This window comes from Diplotaxodon limnothrissa, linkage group LG1, assembly GCF_057381915.1.
Source record: "Diplotaxodon limnothrissa isolate DT_005_m linkage group LG1, D_limnothrissa_male_GT1.1, whole genome shotgun sequence".
Lineage (NCBI taxonomy): Eukaryota > Metazoa > Chordata > Actinopteri > Cichliformes > Cichlidae > Diplotaxodon > Diplotaxodon limnothrissa.
Window position 1 is genome coordinate 17,932,638 of NC_140596.1, and position 11,402 is coordinate 17,944,039.

Genomic DNA, 11,402 nt, shown 5'->3' on the forward strand with positions numbered 1-11,402 from the left:
CAGCGGGGACTCCATGCACATTGGCAGCATTTAGCAAGTGACAAATGGAGTTTCCCAGGCTGAACCAGCCCAGAAGGCTCACTCAGATGGGTTGATGAATGTAGAAGTGAGGCCCAACAGGCAGGTTTATTTCTATTACATCTGTCACTGCACCTTTGCAATGTCTCCGCACCAAACCCAAATGCACAGTGTATACTCCACCAAGAGGAGGGAGTAATCCTGAATTACAATGAAGGATGTTTTACTGTTTTTGTTTTGTACACAATTGGGAAACATTATGCTTTTGAAAATAACGGTATGTATTGAGAAGATTTAACAGTATGCCTTGTATCAAAATGTTGCAATGCATTTACACTCACCACTTCATTAGTTACATCCTGTGAGCACTGGATTGAACCTCTGTTGCATCCAGAACTGCCTTAATTCTTTGTGGCACAGACTCAACAAAGAGCTGGAAACATTCCTCAGAAATTTTGGCATATATTCTCATAATAGCTTCACATGGTTACTGCAGATTTGTCAGCGACAGATCCTTGATGGGAATCTCCTTTTCCACCATATTCCAAAAGTCCTCCATTGGACTGAGATCTGGTGACTGTGGATGCCATTTGAGTACAGTGAACTCATTGCCACGTTCAAGAAACCAGTTGGAAATTAGCTTAGATTTGTTACATGGCACATTAATCCTAAATGATGTTAAGCTGGTACAAAGGGGCCCAAAGTTCGCCAAGAAAATATCCCCACACTATTATACCACTACCAGCCTTATTCGAAGACTCCAGGCTAGATGGATTCATGCGTTCTTATTGTTTATGCCAAATTCTGACCTTACCTTTCAAATCTCACAGCAGAAATCAAGACTCATCACACCAAACAACATTTTTCCAATCTCCTATTGTCTAATTTTGTTGAACTTGAGTAAACTGTAGCCTCAGTTTCCTGTTCTTAACTGGTATGAGTGGAACCCAGTGTCTTCTGTTGCTGTAGCCCATCTCCTTCAAGGTTTGGGTGTTGTGAAATTCTGGTTTCAATGAGTGGCTGTTTGAGTTACTGGATGAACCCGGAAGTTGTCACCAAGCGCTTACTCTATTGGAATTGTTGAATATGCATGGAGATGGCTTAAATTGTGATTTGGTATAATATAAATAAAAATAAAGTGAATCAAGCGAGTCATAAAAGAACTAAATAATCAAAACAATACTATGAAGGGCAAACCTTTAAGAAATGGCAAAACATCAACCATTATATCACAGCCTCTCTCTCTAGTTGAAAGAAAGAAAGAAAAACATGTGAATGCAGGGGAAACACTTTATTTGGCTGTACACAGCATACTTTATCTATCTGACAGAGGATGTGAAATCACAGAAAAGGAAAGTGGAGAAAAGGGAGAAATATTCTTTTTAAGAAAATGATTCATGAGCTTCTGGCTGTGCAATTCATGAGTCAACAATGTACCGTGGGTGTCTTTGGGGGGGTGTTCAGGGAGGGTGTGTATCAATAGGTAATAAATCTCCACACATTCCCAGGATGAGGACAGCCTCACAGGTGTGTCTTACTGTAAACACAGCAGCTTCAGCAGCACACACAGGTCATGAAGATATTGTGAGTCTACAGACCACAGTTCAGCTTAGAGATGAGAAAATTAGACATCCAGCTTTTAAAACGAACAAAAACAAAATCAGGCTGTACTCTAGATATTGTACTAATAGTATAGCGAACTGGAGAAAAAAAATGAAATGAAAAACAAAATAAACAAACAAAAATCAGCCACTAACAAAAGAATCAGAAGCTCTTTCTCTTTTCAACAACGATATCACACTCTTTTGAGCCATTTCCTCCTGTTTGATGTTGAAGAAAGCACAGATTGTCCCAGAAAAGCAACCCTAAATTAGATTATTAATAATTTGAATTTCTCTGCCTGTGACATCTTAAACTCATCTTTCTATTATGTCATTTCTGTTTCATTCCAGCCAGAGGAGGTTTCACTCTCCAGTTCACTTGGAGTTCAAATGGAGCATCAGGGATTGTTCACCCTGTCCGTGTCTGTGAGGTGTCTTGTAAGTAGCAGCCAGGGAGGAATCCTTTCAATTAGAGTGATTTATGAGAGAACTTATTGAGCTTATTACGCATGGTCTTAGACTGGGAATTTTCTGCACTGTACAGAGGGTCATTTGCGTGTTGATTAGATGAAGAATTGGAAGCATTGGAATAGTATCAAATCTCATCCTGACTGTCATCAATCAACAATAACTTGCACTCCATTAGTCTTAATGAAGTCCATCCACCTAACAATTTCCTCCCCGTTTTCCGTTGCATGACTCTAACAAAACTGATGAAAAATATTTTCAGAAACAGTGGTTTTAGGTTTTGTTGCTCTGCAAAAGGTAGAAATTAAAAAGCTCTCTCCGCTTCCTTTAGATCTGCAAATAATGCATATTTTTGCAATTTCATAGACAACCTGCTTTCTCCCAGGATAGTCTAATGGTGGCACTAATAATGTTATCTTAAAATGTATCTGCGCTGCAAAGTAAGCTTTAAAATTTCAAATAATTATGTAGGCCTCATTATGCAACTCAGCAAAGATCTTTAACCGTAATGCTCGAACTTTGTAAAGATAAAAAATAAATAAATCTTCAACTGTTCAGCACAGTTAAAGGGGTATAAACAAATGTTATTTTTCACCTGTTTAGCACAAAGTGAAACTGGAGAAAGGTTTTAATGACAACTGCGTAATTTTGAAATTCAGCAGAAAGGCGCTGTTAACAGCACGAGTTGCACTATCATGAAGGTTTCACTGAAAATTGGCATAGATGTCTGTCGATTTGAAGCTTGAGAAAACGCGGCACACGAATATGTCTTTTTGCACCAAAGCAGTAGGTTACTGTGCAGGCTGCAGCGGTGTGTTGGACTCCACTTTTGCAACATACTGTTATGAGGTGTACTACGGGATAAGGTTTAAAAATTGATGGATTTATGTGTGGCCAAAGGCCCACATAAAAACAACAATGGTGGGATCCCTAGTGGTGTGTAGACTAGAGATGTACATTGATGAAAAACACCAATGGCTTACACTCATCTGCATTTAATAGAATTTGTTAAGCAGGCATGCAATGCCATTGGAGATAAAATAAATTCCATCTGACATCGTTCATTGAGATTGTTGTTTAGCGATACAGAGTCTATGCTCTTGTTCTTTCACAACAGAAACATTGGTTCATTTCTTGTCTACATGGATGAGCTGCCCAATTTTACGCCAGCCTTTGAAGGTAATTTTACATAGGCCTCTCTGATTTCAACTTGGTATGCATTATTTACAGAGAAAAGGGGGCAGGGTGGGTCTATCAAAATATTACTGCCCCAGGTAATTATCCAGAAGTCTTAGTCCAGCCCCATTGATGAAATGTGCTCATGTTTATGCACATGAAGGGGATTACACGTTCGAACAGTCGGACCTCTATTTCGCTTCCTCACTGTGTAATTATAAACGGATTAGACTGCATTCAAAATGCAAAGGCACTTCTTATTTTACACTATATCCTCTTCTACATAATATTGCCCATATGTATGTATGTGCTAGTCTTATCTCTTAGTATTTCATTTGGCAAAAAAAAAATTAAAAGGTGAGGTGAAGAAAAAAAAATGAAATGGTGACACAATACTTTCTGTTTCAAATCCATAAAGCTTCACCATATTAAAGTCATAATAGGCTAGAGAAAAGAAGTGAATTAATTAGCCTGGCAAAGAGACAGGATTCTTGTATTGACCCTCAGTGGTTTTCAGTGGTCCCCACTGCCTCTTTGCCAGGCACACCATCAGCAGTGCCACTAATTAAGATATGCCATGCTAAATGTTCAAATTCTGTCCTACGTTCAAGCAAAAAACCCATTAAAATTTTATTTTGCCCGTTTCATTTAACATAGGATAGAGTTATGTGCGTGGAGTAAATTGTAGCTAAAGTAATCCTTTTTATTAAATAAAAACATGCATATAACATAATTATGTGTGTTATGTTTTTGTTTAAATCCACACAGAATTCAAAGGTGAAACTATAGTTTTGATGACAGGTAAGTAAAGTAAGATACGATAAGTAAAAAGAATTCAAACGATTTTCAAAGACAGAAAAACTTGTGTACAGGTAACATTATACACACTGTATTTGTATATAGAAAGTGTGTTAAATTCATGTACTTTTCTGTGTGTAAATAAATGTTTATAAATGTCTTTATAAAGCAATTTTGTTAGTAATATTACACGATAAAAAAAGGAAAAGTCAAACAAAAAGTGGAAACAGAAGTTTTGTTAGTACACATCAGGTTCCGTGGTTGTTTCCTTTAATCAGATAGATGTCCCACTGCACAATTCTGTAATGCTTGCAGACGCGCAATATTACAGCTAAGGGAGCCTTCAGGCACATTAGTGAAGTAGAGGTTTAGAGCGCAAGCCCCAGTCATTCCTACAATAAGGAAGAATCACACCAGAGACAGAAACAATAACTGTACCTCCTCAGCAATGGTGCCCTCATGCACCAAATGCTGAAAAATGACAGGAGGTGACGTTCCCTGCTGCATTACTTTTGAGTTACTGAGGTGATTTGCAATTCAAAGAGTCTGAGGAGTGCTGACCACCACACTAACTCCTCCACAGCCCCACTGAGGCAAATAAGACCTGGGGCAATTTGCAGCTTCTTTTGCTAGGAAACACACTTTTAGGCCAAGTCATGTAAAATAAAAATATGATAAATACCAAAACTAATGAGGCCAAATTTTGTTTTCTGAACTAAAAATAGAGGCGGTGTTAGGAGTTAACTTTGTGTCAAGGCTACCTTTTCTTGGAGCAACAGTGATGACCTTGACAGTGTTGCAAAGTAGCTTACATGTTCCCCTTGTAAATTAATGTTTTGCATATCTGCTTAACTTGTGAAATCACCAGTAAAGTGTTACTTATGAAAATTGTATACAATGTTTAAATTTGCATTTGTTTGAAAAAAAAAAAAGTGGAATTCTAAAAAGTAAACTTTTGATTAACCATTTGACTTTTTTTTATATATTTATTTTTTGGAAGGAGTAAAAACTTATTTGAGGATTTTAGCTATGACTGCCACAACCTCAAACATTTTTACCTGAACTATTAATCATGGTATGTGACTTTTGTGGAACCATATGGAGGAGCAGCATGTGAAGAATACCAAACTTGCTGATCCTCTGTAACAGGGCCCAATTAATCCTACCGGCTGCATCAACCACATCAGGTCTGTAGTGTGCAGTGCTCTAGCTCAAGAGAAATACGAGTACTGTATTTCTTCCAGCAGCCTGTCCAGTCAGAAACAGGAAAACTCAAAGCACTTGTGATTAATGATGGAGAGTTAAACTACTACAGATGATTTAGGATGGCTTGAGAAAGGGAGGTAGGGTGGCAGTGAATATTTTCCTGACATCGAAAGGCTCTTTGCGTTCTATTTTTTGAGTGCGTGTGTCCGGTACATTGGGGAAACCAAAGGAGGCAGAGCAAAGTTAGACATTAGTATTTCAAAAACACGCTAACATCAAAGCTGGTGTATTGATAAATGTGTAAACTGCTTTTTCTACATATAAAAGTTGTTGAATATGTTTCTCTTTAAGTCCGATGTGACCTAAAGGGAAAGTTAAGATTATAAAGCTATAGAAAGTTAGCTGAAACAGTTGATATCGTTTCCAGGCAGAACACAAAAGTGAGTGTGTATAATAGTACAGATGCAACTACCTGTACAGTCAATTGATTAATAGACTGATTGACCTTTGCAGTGTGAGAAGGCAAAAGCCACTTTCTCAAGCAAAAGAATCAATTGGGGCTACAATAAAAATCTATGACCACTAATCAGATATTGGTGGGCTCAAGGAAAAGAACCATTTTATAAATCACGTGTTCGTTAAGAAAACAATTATGCTTATTGCATAAAATGCTTTTGCAAGTGGTATTGTGTCTCGGCTATTGTTAATTTCTTATTTTCTCCGAGCTTCCATCCTTTTTATGTAAATGCCAAGAGCCTGGGACAGCATCTCTTTGCTTTATGTCATATGATATGACTTGAGCAGACCCATATGGAAAAGATAAATATAAATCTTATAAAGTTTGCATCTGTCTTGTGTGAAACTTGTATGAAATGCATACAAGAGTGAAAACAGATACAAGATCCCTTCAAAAATTATATAAATGAAACTTGTATGTTTTGAGTACTTACTAAAACAGTATATGAAAGTAATGAGAAAGTGGCCACTTTCATGAGTAAATCATGAAATCTTATATGATTCACTATATGAAGTAGGCCACATCTTATGCAAGTCTTTTATACATGGCTAAATTTTATAGTTCATATTAATTATTACCACACGGGGGTTATTAGCTATTTTATGATAGTTGTATTCACAATATATGTTATTAAATCTTGAGCGTTAAGAAAAAAATGAGATCATTTAGTGCAGATGTGGGGTTAATTGTGTGCTTTTTATTTCACAAGCTATGAAAATATGTTCACATTTTTTTTCTCGACATTGTTTTTATTATATCATGGGCGGAAAACATTAAAATCTTGGTTAAATCTCGGTTTCATGGAAAAACTGTAAAACCTCAACCACAATGCCTGAGCTGATATTTTTAATTGATTAGTGAAAAAAGCCATTTTATTTATAACTATGAAACTTAAAAATATTAAGATAAAATTTTGGTGATAGTGACCATGGGGCACTAAATAAGACTTTATATTAAAACATTTAAAAAACAATTTGGCCAGTTTTTTGTGTTGAAGATTATTTCAGTTGTTGCATTTTTTTTGTTGATGACAAACAATGCAACACGTTGTGTTGAAATACAACTTTATTTTAGTTAGTCAAAAAATATTAGATGACAAAATTAACACCTGTGAAGCCCACAGTAGCTCCCAAGTCCCAACACCATGCTCAATGCTGCCACCAGTTTTCATGTCCTTACAGTTATCAGCTTCAACATTTTGCAAACATGGAAAGGCCTGGAGCTGAGGTGCCTGCACCTGCATCAGGGCTGAGGAGGTTTCTTCTAGAACTTTAAAAGGCTGTGGATCATCATTGCTAGAGTTGTGTCAATGGATGACGAATTATTGCCAAGTTGTTAACCAATTTTCTGAAAGGACTACATGAGAAAATAGAGTGCTGTGGAGGGCTGCACCATAAAGTTTAAAAAGAGAGCTAACTGTTACTGGGAGGAACTGGATTCAGCATTGTGGTCCATTGGCAAAATTGACTGCCCAACCTTAAGGGACAGTTGAGTTTTAATGTAATCTTCAACAGACTGGCAAACAAGGTGATTTTTTTACTTTAAAATTTATATTCTTTTTATTACATTGAATCAAATTTAATCTGTCTCACTTCAGTTTCATTTCAGCACAACTGCAAACAACTGACACTTACACGCACACGCTCATTTTATTCTCACACATATACACGAAATGAATGTGTACTTGGGAAGCTACGTTCAACCGTCATTATTAAAAACGAGGCAAAACAGGATGTTTTAACTTTTAGGTTAATATGGTGTGAATTTTAACAGGATACTAATTCATCTGTTTAACTCATCTCCTCAGTAAGCAATCTTTTGAATTAGCGCTGTTTTGGCTCTTCAGCTCATATCTGCGCACTAATTATTTTAAGCTAAATCTTTCATCATCGTATATGAATGTGGCCTGTTGATCTTTCCCATCGTGCTTGAACTGAGAAAGTGTTGTTGTGTTTTTAATGTTTGGGCCACAAAGTTTTCCTTATAGGGGGTGGAAAGTGCTACCTTAACAAGTGCATGTTACCCACTTCCTTCTGCACCCAAGCAACAATGGTGTAACTTATTGTCAGTCTCACAGCGAGACAATGCACTGAGTAAACTATAGAAAAGATCACTCAACCACAAACCTAAACTGCTCCAACCTACAAAACTGTCCCAAAGGTCTAGCAGTCGACTCAAGACAACCCACTAAGTGCTTACTAATACTCTGGGGTTTTTTTAAAGTCTTCACTATTTCCAAAGTAAGTTTGGTGGGACTAAGATTAAAAATTCATCCCACCTTCCATGTGGCCAAGGTGAAGCCATCTCTATTGTGTCCAACTCAGCTGTCTGAGCTGTCTCAGCAACTCAGCTGCCAAGTAGGGCTGGGCCATATTATACCGTTCACGATAATACCGGTATAAAGTTTGGCAACGATAGGAAAATGAAATATCGCGATAGAATGTGGGCAAAATGCGCATGCGCAGTGCCTTTGTTTTCATACGCACATGGCAGAAAAAGTATGGCGGCAATGGAGGATGACACGGACGAAGGCGCGTCTTTGAATGAAGCGGGTGAGCCAGAATTGGTCAGTAAAAACGGTGCAACTTCGGTGGTGTGGAAGTGGTTTGGTTTTCGTCCATCGGATACCCACCAAAGCAAAATTTTTTGTAGAACATGCAAGCGGGCCATCGCGGCGAAGGGAGGAAACACTACAAACCTATTTTATCATTTGAAGCAGAAGCACTCCTCTGAGTACAAAAAAGCCATTAAAGCACGTGAAGAGTTGTCCGCTTCAACTAGCGAGGTGGTAAGACCAAAGAAGATGACTCAACAAACAATCAACGTAGCTTTAAATAGCTCCATGCCTTATGACAAAAGTAACAAACGCTGGGGGGAGCTAACTAATGCAGTGACACATTGTTTAGCCAGGGATATGATGCCTATTCAGAGTGTGGAAAGAGAAGGTTTCAAAAAGATGCTTAAAACGTTCGATCCACGCTACAAGCTACCCACAAAGAAATACTTCTCTAAAGTCGCCTTGCCTGCTTTATATGAAGAGATCCGTACTGAGGTGTCAAATGCGTTATCTTCGGTGGAGTTTTTTGCGTCCACCACGGACATGTGGTCAAGCCGAACATCAGACCCCTACATGAGCCTCACAATACATTATGTGGACAAAGACTGGAAGCTACAAAACAAGTGCCTCGAAACATGTTTTTTCCCCGAGGACCATACTGGGGAAAATATAGCCAGAGTCTTAAAAGAGTTCCTCAGCTCGTGGAATCTTCAGGAGGAAAAACAAGTGTGTGTGACGACTGACAACGGGGCCAACATTGTGAAAGCCGTCGCACTCAACAACTGGACCAGACTTTCATGCTTCGGACATCGCCTGCACATTGCAATAGGTACGTTTTTTTGGGGTTTTTTTGCTATAGGTAAGTTAATTATAACGTCAGATTAAGAACTTATTGTATTAGTTTAAATGATGGTAATAATACTGTTTGTGTTATTAATCTCTGAATGTGGGTAGTTGTACTGCAAGATTATATATATATATATATATATATATATATATATATATATATATATATATATATATATATATATATATATATTAGAGAGAGAGAGAGAGATGTGTGTGTAAATAATTGTGTGTTATACAACTTAAATGTCACATTCCACACCGCATTAATAGTGCTGTTGAAACTGTGTTTCCTTTTAAATGTATGTCTTTTAGAAAGAAGTGTGAAGGACCCAAGGATCGAACGAGCAGTTGGAGTGGGAAAGAAGATTGTTGCTGCTTTTGGCCATAGCTGGAAGCGCCAGCGAGCTCTGCAGGCTGCCCAAAAGGAACTGGGCCTACCAGAACACAAACTCATAACTGAATGTTGCACTCGTTGGGGTTCAAAGCAGAGAATGATCCAACGGCTGCTGGAACAAGAAAAAGCTATAACACAGGTTTTAGCTGCTGATAAAACCACAAGGCACCTCATGTTGACATGGCAAGACATTGAAGTGCTTGACTCGGTCAGCACTGCACTGAATCCACTCCTAGAGTTTACAGATGCTTTCTCTGCTGAAGAGTATGTAACCATTTCATGTGTTAAGCCTGTTCTTCAGATGTTTAACAATGACATGTTAAAAGTAAAAGAAGGTGACACTGAGCTGACCAAAGACATCAAAACAGCAATACTTGACTACATGAACAAAAGCTACACAGACAGTGTCACAGAGAGGCTTGTTAACATGGCTTCTTTCCTTGATCCACGGTTTCATACAGAATATTTCAGTGAGAGAGAAAGCAAAGCCATCAAAGTTCAAGTCATGAGTGAACTAGAGCATCTTGTCCCACACCAGGGTATCACAGGTTTTTCAGAAACACTTCATACATCTACTGGTGACCAAACAAATCAGGGAGCTGTTAAAAAGCAAAAGAAGAGTCTCGGGAGTTTTTTGAAGGGACCAGTTAGTGGCAAGATGGAGGTAACTGCAGAGAGGTTATCATCTGAACTGAGATGTTATGTGAATAGTCCACCAGCAGACAGTGAGTGTGATCCTCTTTCGTGGTGGAAAGTTCACACAGTAAACTTTCCCCACATCAGCAGATTAGCTAGGAAATACCTCTGCATTCCAGCAACTAGCTCTGCATCTGAAAGGTTGTTCAGCACAGGTGGAAATGTTGTAACTTGTCAAAGGTCCTCCCTTAAGCCCGCATCTGTGAACATGTTAGTGTTTCTGACAAAGAATCTTAAAACTTGAAATGTAGAAAAACTTCCAGGAGCAGTAGCATAATTTATCTGTTTTTTGTTTGTTTTGTTTTTACTCAAGAGTTTGTGCAATATTATTATTTGACTTATTGATTTTGCACACTGCACTTTTGTTACAAAGCACCTCTTAAGTTTTGTGGATATACATGATTATGGATAACCATGTATATAACAGGATAACCACTGTTGAATTTTGTGTGGCTGTAATGCACGTTAAAATAAACAGCTGCTTGTTTAAACAAAAACAAATTGATGGGGTTTTTTTCCACTAAAAAAGTTGTAGAGTTGTATTTTGTTTTGCGTCAATTATATCGTCAGTTATATCGTTATCGCAAATTTTCAAATCTATATCGTGATAAATATTTTTTGCCATATCACCCTGCCCTACTGCCAAGTTTGCATAGATTCTCTGTCCAAAGACATACACCTGGTGAGGGTTAGCTTAACTGGTGACTCTAAATTCCCCCACAGGTGTGAATGGTAATGCAAATGGTTTCTGTCTGTCTGTCCTGGCCCTGCAACCGACTGGCAACCTGTCCAGGGTGTACCCTGCCTCTCACCCTGTGGTAACCCCCTGAAACCCTGAATTGGATTAGCGGAAGAAAATGGATGGATGAATTTGAAGTATACACACAAAATTCACCGTGTCTCAAAATGTAAAAAGTCACAATAATATTGTATCATGAGTGAAGTATTGTGATAATATCGTTTATTATACTGATTATCGTATCATGTTGTTTCTGACAATTCCCACCTCTGGTATTTAACAATATCCTAGACACATTTTAAATTAAATATGCAGCTCAAATAATTTTACACAATAATAATAATAATTTTAGCAGTCAGGCAATGTTGTTTTGTAAACGGTCT

At 37.9% G+C, this 11,402-nt stretch overlaps 1 protein-coding gene across 1 annotated transcript; it reads left to right on the forward strand.

The window, feature by feature from the left end:
* Positions 1-8,293: 8,293 nt before the first annotated feature.
* LOC146639625 (E3 SUMO-protein ligase ZBED1-like) lies at positions 8,294-11,110 on the forward strand. Its single transcript, XM_085351185.1, has 4 exons — positions 8,294-9,170; positions 9,503-9,792; positions 9,886-10,123; positions 11,004-11,110. Exons 1-4 carry the CDS (start codon positions 8,294-8,296, stop codon positions 11,108-11,110), a joined length of 1,512 nt encoding a protein of 503 aa, XP_085207311.1.
* The last annotated feature ends 292 nt before the right edge of the window (positions 11,111-11,402 follow it).